Below are 25,618 nucleotides of genomic sequence, written 5' to 3' on the forward strand. Positions count from 1 at the left end.
AGATCAGTCGTAAACTACTAGCATATATATAGAATCGACGTTTGTCGGAGGTAGCTAGGAGCGTAAATCTTAAACGACTGCTGTCGACCTCGCTTAAGGCACAGTATATGGTATGTAAACAAAACACGGGAGTAGCAGGTGTCTGAACGAGGGAAACCACTGGAAATGCACGTTTACTGACCCAATGTGAACTTGACATGGTGCCTCATGTCCTAAGGATTGTAAGGAAGGAAATGTCTTCCCGGAGAGGATTCTTTTCAGTATAGGGTGTGTATCTACGTTTTAAAATGGATCTATTTGCCAATCAAATGTAATGCTTGCACAGTGTTTGAATTTGTACATGTATATCAGAATACCTATATATAGCCACAATTTTAAGTATGCTTCTGATATAACGAGGACATTTTTATCGTAACGTCCTTGGTACCTGTACTTTACATAGGATCGAACTAAAAATACTGTTATAATATACGGTGTACGGATATAGATTATAGTCTATCTATATATACCATGTGTAACATACACTGTATATATCTATCTAGACTTTGCCCAGTACACACAGAACGAGTTCATTGATATTAATTAGATATACATGTTCATGTAGGCCTGTACATATTATCTACATCATATACATATCTGTACATATACATGTACATGTGTAATACGATCAGATCAATTAGAACGTTCATGGTACATGTGTACATGTAGAACTAATTATGTACACTGTACATGTATTCCAACCACCTGAATGCTATTCACGTAACTTTATATATGTATACTGTAATATAATGTAGCTATAAATAAACTCGAATTCTCATTAGGACTGTATACATGATGCAAACTTGTAATAGTTTTGAATTCCTATTGTAGGATATATTTGGAAGCCCTATCGACAAATGCAAGTCACCACCAACTTTGACAGTATGAGATTTTCAGAGAGACGCAACTAAACCCCCAAAATGTGGAAGAAGATTCGCGAGTCCACTTCCGGAATAAATCTCAACTTTATTTCCGGTCTGGTGCGTAAACGACGTTACGCGAAATTCGAGACAGACGAAGATGCAAGTAAGCATTTGAATGGCCATCTTCATGACGAAAGAGAAAGTGTTCATCTCAAACTTGATCAAAGGGACGAAGAAAATAATAAAGTTTCGTGGACGTCAACCAGTTCGGTCAGACGACGTACGGACCCGACATCAGATACGTCGATTGTTGACGCTGGTTTTCGTAGAGCGGAGTTAAAGTGTTCTGACAATAATGGAAACAGAAATTCCAGGAGGCCTTACAATCCAAGACTGAGCGAACCGTTCATGGCGGATTATGGCTCCACCAATATCCACGACCAGTCTATAGACTCTTTGTATGGTTACGGTAGTGACGCTTCCGACAGTGATTGCGTTCCACATCACGAGTTTTACGAAGCGCGAAAAAACGGAATCAAATCACAGTCTTCTTTGAAAGATGACGTCACAGACTTTGTGCAAAGTTTAGTACAAAAACGATACCAAAAACTAGATGATTCAGAAGAGGAATCGGAAGACGCCGATTTTGTACGACGTACGTCGGAAAGTAACGGAAATAGACAACGTTCGACACGTTCAGGATCATGTGACTCAGATAACCAAGTATTCCACAGTATAAAGGACATTACTCCAAACTGGGAGGATAAACCTAAGAAATCCAAGAAAAGGAGAAAGGTACATTTACTAAGATTTTTACGTAGAGCTTCCTGTCTGTCCACTGGTGTCCAGTACGGACGGACAGACAGGTGATGATGCACATATTATGTAACCAGAGCTTGATGCACTTATCAGAATACTTAAAATTGCTCAAACGCGTTGAGAAGCCTATACATATTTAATTGGTTTCTCAACTTCAGATTTCCATGTCAAGTTTTTTATTCTATTAATCAATTGTCACTGACAATATTTTAAAAGATTGCTGTACAAATACCGTTGCATCATTGCAATTCGATTAAGTTAGCCAAATGTGATCTGCTTTAACTCAATTATTTTGTAGCTTATTTTTATTGGAAACATAGGCGTTCGTATTTCCAAAATATGGCGTCATGCATTCTACCCACTTTTAAAATGATAGAAGATGTTTCTTGTTTTGATACTTGTAGTAATTTGCCCTAATCCACAAAGGTCAAAATGTAACTAATTTACGAAGTCGACGTCATTTCGGCTGATCACATCACCATGTCATATTTAGGGTATTTTGATACAGACCACAGTGTTTGTCGTGATGTACATAAAGAATTTCATGAAACCGTTAATAATACTTTAATATTGAGATATATTTTGCTATTTATGATATTTGTGTACGTATTGAGACAGGCGTTAATGCTATCTTCTACCATGGACATCTTTGTTCTTACGTACATATATCCATCCTCGATATTTCATGAGTTACTATCACTGTTGTCATATCCACCTCTGGACTACGTCATGCTCTATATGAGTGACAACAGATGAGACAAATAGCTTTGCCCTCAAAATAATTGAATAGGTACGTACACTGGTTGACTGTGTGGCTTTGAAGTGGCTGTCTCTGTAATCTTAAAAGGAAGTCTTTGCTAGCCTTTGATTGAATGTCTTTTCCCCCTGATATGCCTACATTTTGGCTATGACATATTCCAAGAGTGGATATAACGATAGTGATAGTAACTCCTGGAGTATCGATGATAACGTATACATCTAGTCTACATATATTCACTATCACTGGTCATCACAATCTTTAGTGGCTTTTCATCCACATCGCAGCAACAGAATGAAACGTTTGTAGTGTTAGGATGGAAATGATGACAAGCAGTGATTATCGACAGGTCATACTATTAACTACATCCGATGGTAGCTGAGTACCTAGGCTACATTATACAGTAATACTCAGCCAATGTCACGATCAATGCAGTACTTGATATGCCAATTGCAATTTCGATCGATGGACTACCCGAATAGAGTTACACTGTATTTTATCTGCTAGGAAACAGAATGCAGGTCGAGAAAAACAAGGGAAAAGTTGATGGTATTTATTTAAAAGTATTTACGAATTACGTATTTTCTAGCAGACACTATGTAAACACAGGAGTTTCCGACTATGCACATGTTAACTATATAAACAGAAATCGGAGCTTAAACATTCAGAGTTCATCTATAAACACTCACACAACATTTCAAATTCAACACACAATACATTGGCCAAATGCCTGTATTATCATACCACTAGTGAATCTCAGGGATGATCACATCACTTTATTGGGAAAATAGATCTTTTCAAACCGAACAGTTTTAATTCCTTGGATGTCCATATATTTTAGGTATTTTTGTTGAATATGTACTGTCTGTATATAGTTGAGAATAAGTTTTCAGTTTTGCTTTTCATGTCATGATCATTTGTATACCCATGCCATCCCTGCCTAGCCAATTTGAGATATTAAAGCAACAATTGGCACTAAAAGACAAGCAGAGAAGGTGAATCATCACATATGCTTATTTCCATCTGAAATAGCTTGAGAAGAGATTGGCAAACATTTCTTTAATTGAACACGATATCTTTGAACGTTCTGAACTATTGCCAACATGCAGCTGCCAAAAGAGTGCAAAATGTTTGTTATACAGACTTATTGTATTGTTTACGCATCATTTTGTAAGAATACCAACAGGAAATACATTTATCCACGGTATAACGACATAGAATCTGGAAAGCATTAAGTTTTGTTTCAAACCCAAGTTATATATGACAGTGTTACAGCCGCCTTCATGTTAATTAGACGATACATGGAACACAATACCACCTCAGACCCACACCTCTGGATCTATGTTCTGTGTTCAGTATTTTATGGTTCTATGCTTCATAAATTAATCAATATGTAAAATACAGAATCTCTGCCATCCTCGATAACTCAGGGGTTCCGATCACTTACGATCTCTACACCCCTGGACTATCTCATATAGTGAAACTGGGGGCAATAACAGAACAGGTAATTTAGTCCTTTGATGCACAAGTACATCAAAAGAGCCTATAACGGTACACTGTGGTTGACTGTGGCTTTGAAGTTGGGCGTCACTCTATCTTGTGTAGTTTTCAAAGGAAGTCTTTACAGGCCTTTGATTGGTTCAGATGTTTTCCTCTGAACTGTCTTCAGTTTTACCTTGAGATAGTCCAGGGGTGTAGAGATCGTAAGTGGTCGGAACCCCTATCATGTTGTAAAATCATATCGACAGAAATTCACTTTCACGATCGGATTAGTTGGCCTAATTGCTGATAAGATGACATCAGCTAATTTTAATGCATATTTAACTCACTAAAACATCACACACACGTGTCAAATAATTGTGATGGTGATAAGCATTTATAAAACAAAGAAATTGAATTATCATAATCAATATATCAATTTATTGGAATGTTTTATTGGAATTCTTCGATTCGTACCTATGAGTTTATGTGTCAAAATCAAAGTTATGCTTGTGTTCTAGATGGACTTGATTAAACTGTTCGGTTGGAATTCTTGGTACCCCTTGTGTTCATGTGATTGTAAGACACTAGTGTTGGAATATGATGTGTTCTAGCTATGGTTCTTGATGAAAGCCTACACACACTTTTCTTGTTCATGTCACAGATAGATGCAATTATTTGGGTATCGTTTCTTTGTGTTCAAGCCATGTGTCCAATAGACGCTGATGACAACTACATTGTACGTGTTCCTACCAGAATTTGGATTATCTTAAAGAGATTGTATCCATTCTTCCTTGATAATCCTATGTGTTCTATCCATACTTCCTTGATAACCCCGTGTGTACTTTCCATACTTCCTTTATAATCCTATGTGTTCCATCCATACTTGCATGATAATCTTATGTGTTCTATCCATTCTTCCTTGATAATCTTATATGTTCTATCCATACTTCCTTAATAATCCTATGTGTTCTATCCATACTTCCTTAATAATCCTATGTGTTCTATCCATTCTTCCTTGATAATGCTATGTGTTCTATCCATACTTCCTTGATAATCCTATGTGTTCTATCCATACTTCCTTGATAATCCTATGTGTTCGATCCATACTTCCTTGATAGTCCTATGTGTCATATCCATACTTCATTGATAATCCTATGTGTTCTATCCATAATTCCTTGATAATCCTATGTGTTCTATCCATACTTCCTTGATAATCCTATGTGTTCTATCCATACTTCCTTGATAATCCTATGTGTTCTATCCATACTTCCTTGATAATCCTATGTGTTCTATCCATACTTCCTTGATAATCCTATGTGTTCTATCTATACTTCATTGATAATCCTATGTGTTCTTTCCATACTTCCTTGATAATCCTATGTGTTCTACCCATACTTCATTGATAATCCTATGTGTTCTATCCATACTTCCTTGATAATCCTGTGTGTTCTATCCATATTTTGGGGTCTTTCGTCTGTCCATATTTTGGTATCTTAGGTCTGACCATATTTTGGGAAAAGTCAGAAGTAATATTCATGTGTTCTTTACCCATATCTTGGGATCTTCTAATACATCTTCGTATATTCCCGTGTCTCTGTTGGGTAACCATGTTATTGGATCTTATTAGAAGTCTGGTGTATGTATGGAGGAAGGTTTATTTTACATAGGTACAATACAGCATGTTCATGTGAACAGCTTTCCTACATTATCTACCTAAATGTTACAGCCACTGAGTCCTGTCTGGTGATGTTTGTAATAATACCACGTGGAACAAAGGTCACTAGGTTACTGTTTAGTACTGGGTGGCGCCGAAAATAATCAACTTCACAAACACTCAAATCGCATGTAAGATATTTTTGTACTTTACTGTCTCTCCAATGTTCTATTTTGAAGGAGTCTGAGCAGCTCTATTTAGTATAAGTGTGTTATTTGACATTTTGCCGAGTTTTTTTTGTGAGTACGTGTGTTAACGTATATGTTTATATATGTGCTGTACATTTGGAGTGAAATGTGCGTTGGTCAGCATTCTATAGCTTTATATGGCAACTGTGATACTGCATGGAAGTCGATCTCTTATTGACCGCGGTGATAATGTGTACAATAAATGTCTTAACCATTATTTGGGCTTTAATTCTCGGCGGACATCTTCATATGTATCATTAATTTCATAGTTTACCAACATACAACTGCCATTATTGATCTTTAGGGATCCCATATATAGGTTTATTCGAGGGTTAAAATCTCACTCTTTTATATTTTTTACTTTCTACATCTGGCCATTCTACTCCTGGTCCCTTTCTCGGCTTACTGCCACTTACGGTGTTGTTGTTTTTTTCTCTTATAAAACTTTTGTAGTATTTATACAGTTAAAATTCACATTTTTATTATATTTGTGAGACAATGAAATATGTTTTTGAGAATAACAAATAATCGACCTATAAGGTTTTGCTTTTTCAGAACTTTTCTAAGAGTGACTGGAGTTGCTCAGTATCCATATGTATATCGAGTTCTTTAACAATATTTGTGAGCTACCATGATTTGTAGAGGCTCCTATTAGACTTTATTGGATAATCTATGTTACTATATCATGCCTGTATTCTGTGACCTATATTTCAGTTTCCGTGGCATCTATCGATGTGTATTTTTTCTAGATTTTTGGGTCTTTATGAAGTCATCTCTGTAAAAACAAATGAGATTTTGTAATATTTAAATGTTGTTTTCTATATTGCACTTTATTTGAAAAAGAAAAAAATCAATACAATGTTTCAAATCGTTTGTTAGTATGTGTTATTAATTACACCATTTCACTTTTATTAACGAAACCAAACTCAAAATCTTAAGCGAAGTGAATGGAAGTATTGAACATATCAGATAGCGAGAGAATAAGGCTACATATATGAGTTTTATTTGTATTGATCATAGACATTATTATGTAAATGATGGAACTAAAATCGGCCATTGTTTCTTGAGACTGTCGTGACGTCATATGGAAATGTAATCCTACAGGCCCACTACCTTCCCGAAACAAATATTACAAGCTTCTTAAAAACAATAATAGAAAAAAAATCTAATATAGAAAATATCTGTTGATGGCTTAAGATAGGTTAAAACAAAACGAAGATTTATTTCGCTGTTTTGCCGTTTGGCGTAGTGATAGTCGACTAACGCGCGGTAATTAGGACGACGTCGGGAAACCTGTTACCTGTCGTCGAGGTCATATATCATCGGCTTTCACCGCTCTCACGACCCATCACAGTTATTGTTTCCGGTTCCGGTGTGTTTGGATAGCAGTCAGGATGGAATTTGATAGGTACATTCGTCCAGTGGTTGTTAAGTTTCCCTTTGAATTCGTTTAAAGTTTTTGATGCTATTACTTCTTCCGACAGCGAGTTCCATGAGTTTACTACACGATGAGAGAATGAGAACTTCCTACAGTTAAGTCTACAGTGACTTTTTTGGAGTTTTTCAGAGTGACCTCTGGTTCTACCGGTGTTGCCTGTAAAAAGTTGGTTTTTATCACAATGGTCAATATCCCTCTTAATTCTGTATACTTCAATCATGTCCATTCTAAGTCTTCTATACTGAAGGGTAGGCAGTCCCAATTCAATTAGCCTCTCCTGGTAGGTGTTGTTTCGAATAGACCTTAATAGCTTTGTGGCTCGTCTTTGGACATTTTCTATCGATACTGCATCTTTTTTGTAGATTACAGCCCAGACAGGCGAAGCATATTCTAGATGTGGTCGCACTAAAGCCTTGTACAAATTTAGGAATGAGTTTTTGTCCAAGTTTTGAAACGTTCTTTTTATGATTCCGAGATTTCTATTAGCTGTTCTCACTTGTTGCTGTATATGTGATGAAAATTTAATTCAGTTTACTTTCATTAAATTGTCCAGAATGTGATGATACATGGATACGTGTAGTATTCATGTTCCGTTAATAACTTTTGCGATCCAACAGAATTATCCTTTCGTTTACATTAATATTTCAAAATTTCAGGAAGGTAGTGACTCTATGATTACAGGGTATGACGTCATTGTGTGGAGAGCTCAATTATTATTTGATGTAATATCCCACTCAGAGAGTCTCCTGTGTTGGTTGGGAGATAGCGAGAGGTGAACAGAAGAGCAATTAATGAAAGCGTGGTTTACAGATCAAGCGGAATAACTTGCTGAATGAAACTGGTCAAAGTAAATGTTGGCCATGAACCATATATCAACTATATTTAGCAAAATTCAATTGTGTGTCATGTCAAGGTATTCCACCTACATTGTATATTACATATGACGTCATCATGGTACCTCATAGATTGTTGCACGTGACTTATAATACCGTCAGCAAAGACATTCTATATTCTATCACTGCGACGGCATTCATGTCAATATAACGTATTCACGTTACTCGATCCTTGTAATTCAAAATATTTCATATACCGTCACATACAAACATTAACATCATTTACAGCATCATTGTGTATAATATGACGTCATCGCCATCACTTCATTTTCCATAACTTTACCGATGCCGTTTCAGAGATCTATACCATAGTAACAATTCTGGCACTGAGGCGTCAGGTTACCAAGTTACAGTCCCGCAAGGTGCTGATCCGGTAAAAGCGGCTTAGCTGGCCTAGACACGCTCATGCATCAAACACAACTCGCGTGTGTTAATTCCATTAATGCTAGTTTTATGGGGTTAGTTTTATGTAGAACCAAAAGTTAATATGTCTATTCTCCTCTGTTTTACAACACTTTTGTCGAATTTGGGAACGCGTGCGGATACGGAGATGACGTCATTAATGAGAGCTGATCTGGGTAATGGCTGCTGATGTCTAGATATAACAAAAGTATCGTGAACATTCGCTGGGACCAAACATGATTTTAAATGTTAATGGACGTGTTTAATGATAATTCTGCTGTAGTTGTTTTCGTGGAGTTGTTACCGTTTCTCGGCTGTGTCTCCGGATTAATTTAGCTGCTGAGTCAGAACGCCAGAAGACGGCTTCATCGACGGCTTCATAGGACAGTCACAATACGACTGAGAGAATCAGTCAACAGAAGTATCTGTCACTAAGTATACAGCCAGTGCCATCGGGCGTCATCTATTACAAGGCAGAAAACTATCGACAAACGTATAGATTTAGACTTGTTTTTAACCATTCGTACGTATATGACGTGTTTTTATTTCTCCTGTGATTGTTTCGATTATAACGTATTCCTTTGAGCAATATCAACAAGTCTCGAAGTTCCATATACGATGATATCTTTGCAAATTGGGCCCAGCAATTTAAATGCACACGAATAGAAGACCAACTCAAATGCATTCTGCCTTGTTGATGCTTGGTGTCGTCAGTATCCGTGTCAACACTACGTCATACCCAATTCAAACATTCTTTGGTGTTCATTTTATACCAAATATAGGACACTTTAACAATAATTTGATATTTTACGTGATACGATCAAATAAAAAGTTCTCTTACGTTCTACGAGAACCACCGACGTATAGTGTACAAGGTGTGTTGTTAAGGTGGTAGGTTACTAAACTTACACTATGCCAAAATATCCATGTCTATTGTCACTCTTCATACCAATTAGTAAAACCTGTTTACAAACGGTTGGAGTCAATTATTTACGAAATTAAATCTTCCATGTCGACCGGTTAGGGGTAGAGCCAAACAATTGTTGGATAATACAAAGATCGGTAGCATGTTTTCGTAAGGAAATAGCACTGTCACACAGTGATTTGTACGTTCTTAGCTTCTCCCACAGAAAGACCGTGGAATATAAAGTCAAGTTTGTGTATAATTATCGCATTAATACAACATGATGCCGCTTCACTCCCCAGGACCAGAACTTTCTGTATAATCTCGATGGGTAGTCTATCTATGTATATAAATAAATATACGTCCCGTCTGACTTTCGCAGACCCGTTCTTTATCAAACAATGGGAAGCCGACCGACCTCTCCGGTGTAAATGAGTTCAATAAATCCGTAAAAGATAGAGAGGCACATCCCGCCGATAACAGACATAGCAAAAATCAGTACTCCGGTTTTATCAACGCGACCAACTCGCCACCGAAGAGCCGAACAGCACCAAATGGTGGCTATTGATTGGTAAATTTGACAGGCAGCACGCGCACCCTACGTTCGTAGGTGGTGACGCTGAAAGTTAAAGCCTGCGTCTAGGAAAGGCCTCCATGCTAACATATATAGATATCCACGTCACGTGTGTTTATCTCAATCAGTAGATATATAAATCAGTATTAAAACGGCGATATACTGGACCCCAAGTTTGGGCACTACGCCAAACCTTTCTTTATCGTGTGAAATTTCGAGTTGGTACTTGTTCTTTGTCTTCGCAATAATGGCGTAAACATCTGTTACGTAGACTACCACGTGATATTGTAGAATTAATGTCTAGTTATGTCTCGGTTACCACGTAAAATTTGCTTTTATATCCAGAGTTCCTGTTCCTTGCAGTCATTTGAGGGCATCACTTTGGAAGGGATTGGTTGCTTAGACGCTTTCTTTGCGACGTTTGGGTATTTTCTTGTTACATTTTACCATGACAATTTTACCTTCCGCTGAAACACGTCGAAGTCACATTTACCAACAAAGATAGTTATATCACGGCAGCAATTAAAGACATGAATGTTGAGGTCATTTTCATTACCATTCTACCGCCAAACGGTATACTAGTATTTTAACCAGTCTTGTGCGTCGCCGGATACGTAAACAAATTAATCAAAAATCAATATGGTCAACAGCAATCGCAAACATCACGGAGAAATTCCCGCCAATCTTCGTTATTTTTCCTATTTCGGGGATATTGCATTTCGGTCAACCGCTACCGATGAGCGGAACCAAGGGGGCTAAACTAGCTGTAACTTACCCTACTGAAATGAATGTCGGACTAAGGTCCTCTAATGATGACGAGTCGGGAACGCTTGCTGCAAAAATCACATAATTATAACAATGCTTTTATGGCGACTCAAAGAATTTTTGTTTACGAGACTCAGTTCATGTTTTGTTTGTTTGTAAGTTTTATTTTATGTATTTATCTAAAATTGATAAAAATAAAATGTTGTAAAGTATTCTGACAAGTCATGTGAAATTGGATGTATGGCTTGGGATATACAACTCTGGTCAACCTATAGAAGATGGATTATGTAAATATATGTAGATATTTCTCTGCTCAATAATTTCATTAATCACAATGGACTGACTGCCTGTGACCAAATCGATAGTCACTGCTTCCTTCTGTAATCAAAACACACGGCGCGACGAGTTTTAATTTCACCGAACTTTCCCTTCTCTCTTTGGCTTAAAATAGACGATTCGAGAAGCCGACGCGTCAAATGTAGAAATTAAAATTCACCGGAATTATTAGACAATATGCTTTTTCCGCACCTCCCCCTTAGATAGCCATAACTGATCATGACTATTCTCGGAAAGCTGAAAAACGGAAAGGCCTATGACATAACGAAATATACTTTTACTCTGTGTAACTATGGGTGACATTACAAGGCGCTTGTGTATGATGCTAAGGAAAAAGAACCCCTTTACAGCTTTTCAAAAGAAGCGTTGTATTTGGGCGTTAAACCCAATTAGATAGTTTATGCTTCTCCATCGTAATGGAATTACTGGAAAAATCAGAAATCAGGCCCACACTAAAATGGTCTCTTCGTTTATCGAAATATGCTCTCTTTGACGCTTAGATGGAAGTCGACAACAATAGATTCTTATTAGTATTTAAAGCCTTGATGCACAGTCGCGCCTCTTTAATAGTCTTGTTCAAAACTTGATACCGTACGAAGGTCATACGGATGCTTTTCACACAGATTTTGTCGGAGTACGATGTTTAATACTGTGACTATATAATCTTCTCAACGAAAGAATTCTACTATAACAAATTCCCGATAACAAAACTTGATCGATAAGTCGATTCATGTATGTATAGTTACGGTCGGAATCGTCGGTGTATTGCAACCCTTTATTGACGTAGTGATGTAAAATGGCAGCTTTCTCTGACAAGAATACGGCTATATTGGCTTGTTCCGTGAAAATTTTGGTGATCCGTCAGGAATATGGTCCAATCTATGTCTTGCCAAGACAATATGGCCATGTCGAATTGTTATGAAAAGACTATCCATGTTTATGTCGAATTGTGATGTAAAGACTATCCATGTTTCTGTCGAATTGTGATGTAAAGACTATCCATGTTTATGTCGAATTGTTATGTAAAGACTATCCATGGTTATGTCGAATTGTGATGTAAAGACTATCCATGTTTATGTTGAATTGTGATGCAAAGACTATCCATGTTTATGTCGAATTGTGATGTAAAGACTATCCATGTTTATGTCGAATTGTGATGTAAAGACTATCCATGTTAGCCCTTTCCTTCGAGCAACATACTGTTGACATTTGGCCGTGTCAACAATCAACATGTGTCGTCATCTCTGACAATTTCAATTATAGTACTTATTTGTCCCATACTCGAGTTGTTTATGGAGTAACAAATTGTTTCCAGCTTGATAAACTTCGTTTATTGCATTACAGTAGTTTGTTAATTTATGTCACAATGACACCTTCATATGAGATCTGAGCAACGTCAGTGTGGACTCCCAATATCAAATGAACCCTGGCCATTCGAGAGCTCCCATTAGTTAGCTTGGCAACAGGAGCTAATAAAGACGACAGGCGGGCGACCTTAGATATTCTGGTTTGAATAACAACAATGTCTCTCTCTCCCCAGTCCCTTTGAATTTCCCTAGGGAAACAATTCTATGTATGACTGATTGCAATGTCATGACTTCCATTAAGATGAAGGCCACAACATCTTCTGATGGAAACTGTTTAGGTCTTGAGAAATCGAGACATTCGTCTCTGCCAAATTACCCCATGTTAGCTAAAGCAGAAATATGACATTTTTTAGCATCTGAATGGAAGTCAACACGTGCTTGCTTTTGACGCATTGCGTCATGTGTGCTTATCGCCGTGTTTACAGACAATGACGAGGAAATAAGTGTAGATTAGGGAATAAGTAAACTATTTATAGATATTTATGGGCGTTAGTGGAATGTTCCCGCCATTTTTATTGATCTTAAATAAGTAGATCATATATCTATTTTTGTTTTGGATGGAAAACCTCTTACGGGTTACCTTGGTACATGGTTAAACGCAACAATTCCGTGACGAGAAAGGGATATACATTTTGTTAAAGTACGGCGTGGCTATGGATTCGATACATTGTTCGGATACTTTTGTTAGTTTAGATGGAGGTAAAAAATATGCCAGAATCTGAAAATCATGGAGTACTTCCGGTCTGTTGTCACACAATGATCATACAACATCTTTTTTCAGTCTGCTGCCTACATAGTTATGCAGCTTAAACCTTAGAGATTACTTCCGGGTACATGTTCTCTTGTAAGGACAGTTTTCATTTAATTTTTTTCATTTCGTTTTGAAACCAACACAAAATCCCGAGATTTGGTGAACATTAGTCAAACCGAGTAGGGTACCCCCTGGTGTTGACGGATGTTTCGGATAAGGACAGGTAACTCTATTTTGTAAGTTGTGTATATTTAACCTTTGCCTGTTGTTGTAATATTATTTTATCCAAACCTATTATTTATGGTGTATGTATGTTGTTGCATGCTAAATTTTGCATGAATCCAAGTCTATTTTCTTTATATCATTTAATGTTATCTGAGGGAACTGCTTATAATTATCTATCATTTCTCACAGGAAGTTCACTTTTCACCAAATCCTTACATTTCCGTAAAGTTACGGATATTGAACTGAGATTCCAATCGCCTTCACCTTTCAACGATTTAAACTTTTAAAAAAATCATTTGACGAACTGAAATTTTGTATTTGTTTGAATCAGTTGTAAGATCATGTTGCCATAGTATTATACAAATATTGACTTTTTGTAGGTGAATACGAGAAAACGTTATACCTGAGAAAGGTGATATTACCAGAGGCCGAAGGCCGAGGTCAATATCATATTTCAAAGGTTTAACAATATAAGTTTACTTGGTGATAATATTTTAGACATAACTTGTTCATAATTCCGTATGATATTTCATCTCAGTGATCTATAGTTTACCACTTAGTTACAATCTATTGCTCTCTTCTACCACACACAAGTGTTTTTCTCATTTAAAGCTCTCAAAATATTACACTCTTCTTGTACGATATTGTGTCACCATATTAAGATATTGTGTCACCATATCAAGATGTTATGTCACCATATTAAGATATTGTGTCACCATATTTAGATATTTGTCACCATATTAAGATATTGTGTCACCATATTAAGATATTGTGTCACCATATTAAGATATTTAGTCAACATATTAGGATATAGTGTCAGCATATTAAGGATATTGTGTCTCCATATTAAAATAATGCGTCACCATATTAAGCTATTGTGTCACCACATGGTTATGTGGAAGTGGCAGTTTCAATTGTTTTGTTTAGAGAAAAAGCCACAGGCTCTTGTAGCCTCTTATATCTCTCTACCCAAACATTTGTTTTGTGAAATATTGATTCCACTATAGCATTATATAACAGCTGTAGAATAACAGGGCGTTGTTAATGTGACATGAATTACACGTGTACTTGATGGAGGTTCAATTTGCGCTAGTATTAGGTCAGTCTTGATGAGCTTAAATAAAATTGCCCTTATTAATATAGGTCGTAGTGTTGCTTTCATGAACAACTCATAAAGCGTGCACAAAGAGGATATATGTAAATGAATTTTGTCACGATACAACTCTAGCATATTATTCATGTTGAGAATCAAATAAAGAGTGTAAAATGCTTTTCATCAACTTAAACCACAGCTGAAAAAGATGGATGTTTTTTCCCAGGAAAGTAATTATTACGCCGTAAGATAAAATAGATACGTTAATAAGTTATTATCTGTTAATTACAGCAATATTTGAACGCTCTAGAATGGTTGTGAAATAGACTGTTTGTCGTTAATTTGGTGTTATATAGACGTTTTACAGTGTTGTATCTGGGGATATCAAGGAGAGTCATTTCGAAAGAACCAATCTCACAATGTCGTCATTGCTGAATTATATATGTGTTCCATAAGCTCTGATTAGTAAGCTGTAATAGTATTCGAACGTTTTACTATCTCCATGAACCATGTACTGGATACAGTGCATTCCTCTTGATAAAATGTTTATTACTCCTTCAAGCATTTGTTGGATAATTTCGATTTAATGTATTGTATAATGAATGTATACCATTTTATATCGGTAGTTGTGTTTGTGCTGACTTTGTGTGTCATTCTTATTCGGCCTTAAAATGTAGCTTCTTTAAGAATCGATTGGAATTTGAGTCATACGGAGTGTGACAGAATTTTTGTCTCGACGGGCTCCCTCATATAGAGCTGCTCTCGTGCCAGTAGCACGATTCATGTCCCGCACGTTAGACGGCTAGCACATGTATTATGTATCTGTGCTGTGTCAGAGAAAACATTAGATTATCACAAGTGCATGTCAACAGCAGTAATCTGTTACAGCACTTCAGATTCTGATTCTTATAAAAACGACACACTCCTTTCACTTGTGATCTCACTGGAAGATACAGAATTCTGCCTGATACGACTTTGCACTTGTCTCCTTCTATATAAGCTTACGTATTTTTGTTTTTCTATATACATGTAATTATGTTTTCTACTTTTTCGAAAAAAATGAGGAACATGTTGGTTTTTTGTTGCTTATTTTGTTCTTGTTATTTTCATATATCTCTTGGACAACTATGAATGTTGATTATTCATTGAAATATTCATTAAAAAATCTATTGCTGGATGAAATAATTAAGGCGATTAATCTCAGCTTGTTACGATAACACAGAAAGGTATGGTGTTTTGCGGAAAATTTCAAAGTGCATGTTTAAATTGATTTTACTGATGACAATAAATCCGAAAACAGTACAGCTTGAATTAAAGTCATATTATGTGAAGAAAACGAAAGTGATAAATGACGGTAAAAGGACCGCTCAAAACCAATCACCTAAATACCAGCGAAAAAAAAATAATAAAAGGTGGTATTTCACGCTCAAGATAATGAAGTGAACAAAATATAAAAGATGGTATTTTATGCTCAAGATAATCAACTTTGGGAACAGAGTATAGCATTGTCTTGTCAGCTCCATTGTAAAATAGAGTGTTTATTATACAGTGAATATTAAATTAACTTGATTTTAGTGGAAACAAAATTAGGTTTTCTACTCATCTATGTATGAATTTTAAAATTAAACATGTATAACTTTTTAACAGTGAACATTTTGGAAGCCTAGTGACTTGAGCAGTGTGATATCTCGGTTGTGTTTTACAAATTAATTTGGAGCTAGGCCTTCCATCACTGCCACACTGTGGTACAGGAAATTACACTGTATCTATGGATTTCTGCCTCATCTGTCGACGATGGCAGAAATTAGAGGCCTCTTTTTACTTTGAAGCTCAATATATATTTCTAAATATATGGTACACGTGTTTTACATCAGAGCTTGCAGACAAGTTTTATGGTTTCCTGTAAAAGAAAAGAAATTAAAAAGAAAGCTATGCCAATCAACGCGATTACATCTGTACTTTCGTTGCTCAGCGCATGTAACTGTTTTAGGAACAGTGATGATTAATTTTGTTTAGCATTTCCCCCCGTGCTATAATCGCTTAAGATAAAACGGATCCTTTTAGTAAAATTGAATTTGAAAGTGGAAGTAAGAGCGAGGGGGACGGGCCCAGAAACCTATTATTACAGTCTGGTGTGGTGGGTACAGACATGTTTAGTAGTTTGATGTGGAAACAATATGCAGTAGTGTAGGAATTATCGAGGATTCAGAAATAATGAGGTTTCAGCAATAAATGGTGAAAACAGTATTAAGAGTACCGTTAACGGAATTACTTAGTTTAACGGAGGTCAACAGGATGTAGAGGTTAGGTAAGGTGCGTGGTTATGGTAAAGGAGGAAGCTTTACGATATAATATATAAATGGCAAAAGGCCATAACTTACAGGTGGCTGTTGTATTGTAATGTTTGGTGAATGGTATGGGATTTGGCAGGGATAGCAAAGTTTAGTGAGGTTGGCTAAGATCACTAACGTTACATGATTTAGTGAGATCGACTAAGGTCACTGACGTTACATGATTTAGTGAGGTTGACAAAGGTCACTGACGTTACACGACTAAGGTTACTGAAGTTACACAACTAAGGTCACTGACGTTACATGATTTAGTGAGGTTGACTAAGGTCACTGACGTTACACGACTAAGGTCACTGACGTTACATGATTTAGTGAGATCGACTAAGGTCACTGACGTTACACGACTAAGGTCACTGACGTTACATGATTTAGTGAGATCGACTAAGGTCACTGACGTTACACGACTAAGGTCACTGACGTTACACGATTTAGTGAGATCGACTTAGGTCACTGACGTTACATGATTTAGTGAGATCGACTAAGGTCACTGACGTTACACGATTTAGTGAGATCGACTAAGGTCACTGACGTTACACGATTTAATGAGATTGACTAAGGTCACTGACGTTACGCGGATAAGGTCACTGACGTAACACGATTTAATGAGATCGACTACGGTCACTGACGTTACACGATTTAATGAGATCGACTAAGGTCACTGACGTAACACGATTTAGTGAGATCGACTAAGGTCACTGACGTTACAAGACTAAGGTCGTTGACATTACACGATTTAGTGAGATCGACTAAGGTCACTGACGTTACAAGACTAAGGTCGTTGACATTACACGATTTAGTGAGATCGACTAAGGTCACTGACGCTACATGATTTAATGAGATCGACTAAGGTCACTGACGTTTCACGACAAATGACATTGACGTTAGACGTTACACGACAAATGTCATCAACTTTGCGTGTTTGTGAGATTTGGCCGGGTTAAACCGAGATCATTTTTGTTACGTTTTTAATTGGGTTGACGGGATGGACAAATGTAACATTACATGCTTTGGTTGGGTTGACAGATATCATTTATGTTGCATATTATGAATATTCGCAGGTTGACGCGACTATGAATCTCGAAATGACATGTGATACGAAGAAGTAGAGGTTAACGAAGCATAACAGTGTGAAAGTAACATATGATGTAAGAGTAGGTTCGGTGTTTTATGGGGCTGCACTTGTAATATACAAGATATAGGTGATTAATAGTTGTTGTAACGTGTATTTTTATGTGACGTATGGAACGTATGATAATATAGAATTATCTAGCTTCATTTTATTCTTTAGTTATTAACTGAAATATGCAATCGGATTCCAAGCATGATCTTAACATACATGTAACACCTCATAGTCTATCATAGTGAGTTCGCATTGTCGCCTGTTCTTTACTACATTGTATGACCTGTCCATCGACGTTTTGAAACATTGTTTGCTTCTTTATACACGTTCTCCTGTTTGACATTTCCGAGTAGGAGGTAAGATCAACCTTCATTTCGTATTTACCAACCTGAGAAGTACTAATTCTTATTTTTTGCAATGAATGTTATTTTTTGTGCTTGATTTATCGTTGTTTATGTTGTTTCAAGTTTTTAATATCTGTTGTCAATGGTGTGATGTCAAAAATAGTATGAGTTATTGCATGAAGCACTTTGTCCAGAAGATTAACTTTTGTATCGATTATGTATAAAAATATAGTCGTGATAATGTTGACAAAAGAACGAAGCGAAATGCACAACTCAAGGTTCACGGAGTATTATTTAGCAAAGACCTTAGACCTATTGAAAAGTGCAAATCCCTCGTGATAATATAGAATACAATTCAAAAATATTTAGTTTGAATATCTCGCAACTTTCTGACCATTCGAAATGGACTGTCACAAGAAAATATTTATAGTTATTCTTAATGAGTGAACGTGAAATGTCAATTTTGATCACATTTACCAATAAGTTACTAACAGTATATCTACACGAACATGCACACTTTTGTCCATCTGTCACTGATGCCATGTTTGTTTTTGACCAGGCAGCCAAGCGTGCCAGACGTGCAGTACGATTCGCATGGAAGTGGACGAAGAGGGGATTCATGGGATATGCCGGAAATATTGCGTCAGCAACCAATTTCTTCACGGTATCTCGGTCTGGACCTTACACTTGCCGGAAGTACGCTCCCCGGAAATTCAAATGAAGACACTTTTTGACTAGAATGCCCAATACCATAATGTTCTTGTAGAAGAGGGATGGTTCGGGATAATAATCCTGGTTCAGCGAAGGTGGGTGTGAGTGAGTAAGTGAGTGAGTGAGAGAGTGGGTGAGTGAATGTAGGGAAGAAACAATGAACATAATATAGGTTTTCAATGTATTTCTCTGTAGTTTAGTTGTAAAATGTATTCCGTCGTGAAGACAGTCGAAAATAACGAAATAGTGCAATTTTATATAATTATATGTTTATGTAAGTAAAGATAAATAACCAATCGAAATATTTGTAAAATTATGCAAATCAGAGTAGTTGGTTTCATGATTCTCATAAGAGTGGAACCTAAACAACATAAACAGCCCAAGGAATATTAAGAATTTCTTGCAATACATTGTATTTGTCAGCCTGACATATGCTGTATCGCTGTCTTCCCAGAGTTGTCGTTCCTAACTTTGGTGCTATTTATTACACATATATTGTTATTGTATTTGTGTCAATCGAGTTAACTTAGAAAATAATTATTAGTCACGGATATAAAATATCTGCAATTTTCAATAATATGGCTTGTTAATCAAATCTGACATATTCTCATGTATGAATATAAGGCTGCAGTATTTGATGGACTTGATTCCAATGAATTTGTGCAAGCAGAAACATAAATGCCATGCATATGGTATAGATGCATTGGTGAGATTGTTAATCTTCGTTTAGAAAATACATTCGTATGGCTCTGCATAGCGGGCAAATCTATATAAAATGAAACGAATGTTTGTTAAATATTTTTTTGTGTTTAACAAATTACAATTTTTTAGCATTTGACAATGCAAGTCGGTTTGTATCACATTCCATCGAAATAGCTAGAACGACTATGATTTCCATCGAAATAGCTAGAACGACTTTGATTATAGCTGACCAGTACAAACTTGAGAATTTAGTTATTGGTGACCATATTCTATTTTGTAGAACTCACATACTTAACTACAACATTATGACTTAAAGTGTTATCATCTAGCGATATATTTAATTGTTTTCAGGTTTTTTGGTTTTTTTGACAAAAGCGACTGGAACCGTTTCAAAGTTTTTTGTGTCTAAAAATAAAAATGACCACATCCAGGTCCCAAATGAAAATCTGAAATTCAATATTTTACTTTAGTGTGAATCAGTTCATATATTGTCTTATTACAAAATAATATATATAGACTTATACTATATATATGTAGTTTTGTTTCTTTTCACTTGAGAGGAGATGAAGTGCAGACTAGATACTGCACAATTATGCTGAATGATTTCATATTTTTTGACATTCGATTATATCCATCTACTGTATGCCTCTCCAATCCTTTAACTATTTTTTATGATATATGTTTTAATTATTTTACTGACTGGAAATCCAAAGTGAATGTATATATGTAATTACAGTGTACCTTGTTAAATTTTTATATACTTACTTTTTCAAATATCTGTATACTAGTATGATATATTACAAAGTGTTACTTTTTACATTGTCAAAGACATATCATTTTGTCTATATCGTTTTATGATGTGTATATAATGACTAAACTGCATAAATTTTATTCCAACTAAATAGTTTTATCTACATTAGTTAGTATATTTTATTGTAACATATATTTAGTAAGTCCCTTCACAAAACCACATCCAATGGTCACCATCCAGTGGTTGGGGTGTATTAGTAAGTCCCTTCACCAACACCACATCCAATGTTCACCATCCAGTGGTTGGGCTGTATTAGTTAGTCCCTTCACAAAAACCACATCCAATGTTCACCATCCAGTGGTTGGGATGTATTAGTAAGTCCCTTCACCAACACCACATCCAATGTTCACCATCCAGTGGTTGGGGTGTATTAGTCCCTTCACCAACACCACATCCAATGTTCACCATCCAGTGGTTGGGGTGTATTAGTCCCTTCACCAACACCACATCCAATGTTCACCATCCAGTGGTTGGGGTGTATTAGTCCCTTCACCAAAACCACATCCAATGTTCACCATCCAGTGGTTGGGATGTATTAGTCCCTTCACCAAAACCACTTCTAATGTTCACCATCCAGTGGTTGGGATGTATTAGTAAGTCCCTTCACCAACACCACATCCAATGTTCACCATCCAGTGGTTGGGGTGTATTAGTCCCTTCACCAACACCACATCCAATGTTCACCATCCAGTGGTTGGGATGTATTAGTAAGTCCCTTCACCAAAACCACTTCTAATGTTCACCATCCAGTGGTTGGGGTGTATTAGTCCCTTCACCAACACCACATCCAATGTTCACCATCCAGTGGTTGGGATGTATTAGTTAGTCCCTTCACCAAAACCACATCCAATGTTCACCATCCAGTGGTTGGGATGTATTAGTAAGTCCCTTCACCAACACCATATCCAATGTTCACCATCCAGTGGTTGGGGTGTATTAGTAAGTCCCTTCACCAACACCATATCCAATGTTCACCATCCAGTGGTTGGGGTGTATTAGTAAGTCCCTTCACCAACACCATATCCAATGTTCACCATCCAGTGGTTGGGGTGTATTAGTAAGTCCCTTCACCAACACCACATCTAATGTTCACCATCCAGTGGTTGGGGTGTAATAGTCCCTTCACCAACACCACATCCAATGTTCACCATCCAGTGGTTGGGGTGTATTAGTCCCTTCACCAACACCACATCCAATGTTCACCATCCAGTGGTTGGGGTGTATTATCCCTTCACCAACACCACATCCAATGTTCACCATCCAGTGGTTGGGGTGTATTAGTCCCTTCACCAACACCACATCCAATGTTCACCATCCAGTGGTTGGGATGTATTAGTAAGTCCCTTCACCAAAACCACTTCTAATGTTCACCATCCAGTGGTTGGGGTGTATTAGTCCCTTCACCAACACCACATCCAATGTTCACCATCCAGTGGATGGGATGTATTAGTAAGTCCCTTCACCAAAACCACTTCTAATGTTCACCATCCAGTGGTTGGGGTGTATTAGTCCCTTCACCAACACCACATCCAATGTTCACCATCCAGTGGTTGGGATGTATAAGTCCCTTCACCAACACCACATCCAATGTTCACCATCCAGTGGTTGGGGTGTAATAGTCCCTTCACCAACACCACATCCAATGTTCACCATCCAGTGGTTGGGGTGTATTAGTCCCTTCACCAACACCATATCCAATGTTCACCATCCAGTGGTTGGGATGTATTAGTCCCTTCACCAACACCACATCCAATGTTCACCATCCTGTGGTTGGGATGTATTAGTAAGTCCCTTCACCAAAACCACTTCTAATGTTCACCATCCAGTGGTTGGGGTGTATTAGTCCCTTCACCAACACCATATCCAATGTTCACCATCCAGTGGTTGGGATGTATTAGTCCCTTCACCAACACCACATCCAATGTTCACCATCCAGTGGTTGGGATGTATTAGTCCCTTCACCAACACCACAACCAATGTTCACCATCCAGTGGTTGGGATGTATTAGTAAGTCCCTTCACCAAAACCACTTCTAATGTTCACCATCCAGTGGTTGGGGTGTATTAGTCCCTTCCCCAACACCACATCCAATGTTCACTATCCTGTGGTTGGGGTGTATTAGTTAGTCCCTTCACCAACACCATATCCAATGTTCACCATCCAGTGGTTGGGATGTATTAGTCCCTTCACCAACACCACATCCAATGTTCACCATCCAGTGGTTGGGATGTATTAGTAAGTCCCTTCACCAAAACCACATCCAATGTTCACCATCCAGTGGTTGGGATGTATTAGTTAGTCCCTTCACCAACACCACATCCAATGTTCACCATCCAGTGGTTGGGATGTATTAGTTAGTCCCTTCACCAACACCACATCCAATGTTCACCATCCAGTGGTTGGGATGTATTAGTAAGTCCCTTCACCAAAACCACTTCTAATGTTCACCATCCAGTGGTTGGGGTGTATTAGTCCCTTCACCAACACCACATCCAATGTTCACCATCCAGTGGTTGGGATGTATTAGTAGTCCCTTCACCAACACCACATCCAATGTTCACCATCCAGTGGTTGGGATGTATTAGTAAGTCCCTTCACCAACACCATATCCAATGTTCACCATCCAGTGGTTGGGGTGTATTAGTAAGTCCCTTCACCAACACCATATCCAATGTTCACCATCCAGTGGTTGGGGTGTATTAGTAAGTCCCTTCACCAACACCATATCCAATGTTCACCATCCAGTGGTTGGGGTGTATTAGTAAGTCCCTTCCTTCACAACACCACATCTAATGTTCACCATCCAGTGGTTGGGGTGTATTAGTCCCTTCACCAACACCACATCCAATGTTCACCATCCAGTGGTTGGGGTGTATTAGTCCCTTCACCAACACCACATCCAATGTTCACCATCCAGTGGTTGGGATGTATTAGTAAGTCCCTTCACCAAAACCACTTCTAATGTTCACCATCCAGTGGTTGGGGTGTATTAGTCCCTTCACCAACACCACATCCAATGTTCACCATCCAGTGGTTGGGATGTATTAGTAAGTCCCTTCACCAAAACCACTTCTAATGTTCACCATCCAGTGGTTGGGGTGTATTAGTCCCTTCACCAACACCACATCCAATGTTCACCATCCAGTGGTTGGGATGTATAAGTCCCTTCACCAACACCACATCCAATGTTCACCATCCAGTGGTTGGGGTGTAATAGTCCCTTCACCAACACCACATCCAATGTTCACCATCCAGTGGTTGGGGTGTATTAGTCCCTTCACCAACACCATATCCAATGTTCACCATCCAGTGGTTGGGATGTATTAGTCCCTTCACCAACACCACATCCAATGTTCACCATCCTGTGGTTGGGATGTATTAGTAAGTCCCTTCACCAAAACCACTTCTAATGTTCACCATCCAGTGGTTGGGGTGTATTAGTCCCTTCACCAACACCATATCCAATGTTCACCATCCAGTGGTTGGGATGTATTAGTCCCTTCACCAACACCACATCCAATGTTCACCATCCAGTGGTTGGGATGTATTAGTCCCTTCACCAACACCACAACCAATGTTCACCATCCAGTGGTTGGGATGTATTAGTAAGTCCCTTCACCAAAACCACTTCTAATGTTCACCATCCAGTGGTTGGGGTGTATTAGTCCCTTCCCCAACACCACATCCAATGTTCACCATCCTGTGGTTGGGGTGTATTAGTTAGTCCCTTCACCAACACCATATCCAATGTTCACCATCCAGTGGTTGGGATGTATTAGTCCCTTCACCAACACCACATCCAATGTTCACCATCCAGTGGTTGGGGTGTATTAGTAAGTCCCTTCACCAACACCACATCCAATGTTCACCATCCAGTGGTTGGGATGTATTAGTTAGTCCCTTCACCAACACCACATCCAATGTTCACCATCCAGTGGTTGGGATGTATTAGTTAGTCCCTTCACCAACACCACATCCAATGTTCACCATCCAGTGGTTGGGATGTATTAGTAAGTCCCTTCACCAACACCATATCCAATGTTCACCATCCAGTGGTTGGGATGTATTAGTAAGTCCCTTCACCAACACCACATCCAATGTTCACCATCCAGTGGTTGGGGTGTATTAGTCCCTTCACCAACACCACATCCAATGTTCACCATCCAGTGGTTGGGATGTATTAGTTAGTCCCTTCACCAAAACCACATCCAATGTTCACCATCCAGTGGTTGGGATGTATTAGTCCCTTCACCAACACCACATCCAATGTTCACCATCCAGTGGTTGGGATGTATTAGTAAGTCCCTTCACCAAAACCACTTCTAATGTTCACCATCCAGTGGTTGGGGTGTATTAGTCCCTTCACCAACACCACATCCAATGTTCACCATCCAGTGGTTGGGATGTATTAGTCCCTTCACCAACACCACATCCAATGTTCACCATCCAGTGGTTGGGATGTATTAGTTAGTCCCTTCACCAAAACCACATCCAATGTTCACCATCCAGTGGTTGGGATGTATTAGTCCCTTCACCAACACCACATCCAATGTTCACCATCCAGTGGTTGGGATGTATTAGTTAGTCCCTTCACCAAAACCACATCCAATGTTCACCATCCAGTGGTTGGGATGTATTAGTTAGTCCCTTCACAAAAACCACATCCAATGTTCACCATCCAGTGGTTGGGATGTATTAGTAAGTCCCTTCACCAACACCACATCCAATGTTCACCATCCAGTGGTTGGGATGTATTAGTTAGTCCCTTCACCAACACCACATCCAATGTTCACCATCCAGTGGTTGGGGTGTATTAGTCCCTTCACCAACACCACATCTAATGTTCACCATCCAGTGGTTGGGGTGTATTAGTCCCTTCACCAAAACCACATCCAATGTTCACCATCCAGTGGTTGGGGGTATTAGTTAGTCCCTTCACCAACACCACATCCAATGTTCACCATCCAGT

The 25,618-nt window shown here is 38.0% G+C and overlaps 1 protein-coding gene across 2 annotated transcripts; it reads left to right on the forward strand.

The window, feature by feature from the left end:
* Positions 1-21,837, forward strand: LOC138318929 (uncharacterized). 2 transcript variants are annotated; one of them, XM_069261743.1, is made up of 3 exons: positions 1-267; positions 871-1,697; positions 18,989-21,837. In XM_069261743.1, exons 2-3 carry the CDS (start codon positions 960-962, stop codon positions 19,157-19,159), a joined length of 909 nt encoding a protein of 302 aa, XP_069117844.1. In that variant the 5' UTR covers positions 1-267; positions 871-959; the 3' UTR covers positions 19,160-21,837. The 2 variants fall into 2 exon arrangements, with proteins under 2 accessions (XP_069117844.1, XP_069117846.1); XM_069261745.1 differs by having other exon boundaries at positions 4-267; positions 18,985-21,835.
* Positions 21,838-25,618: the final 3,781 nt, after the last annotated feature.

This window comes from Argopecten irradians, chromosome 3, assembly GCF_041381155.1.
Source record: "Argopecten irradians isolate NY chromosome 3, Ai_NY, whole genome shotgun sequence".
NCBI lineage: Eukaryota > Metazoa > Mollusca > Bivalvia > Pectinida > Pectinidae > Argopecten > Argopecten irradians.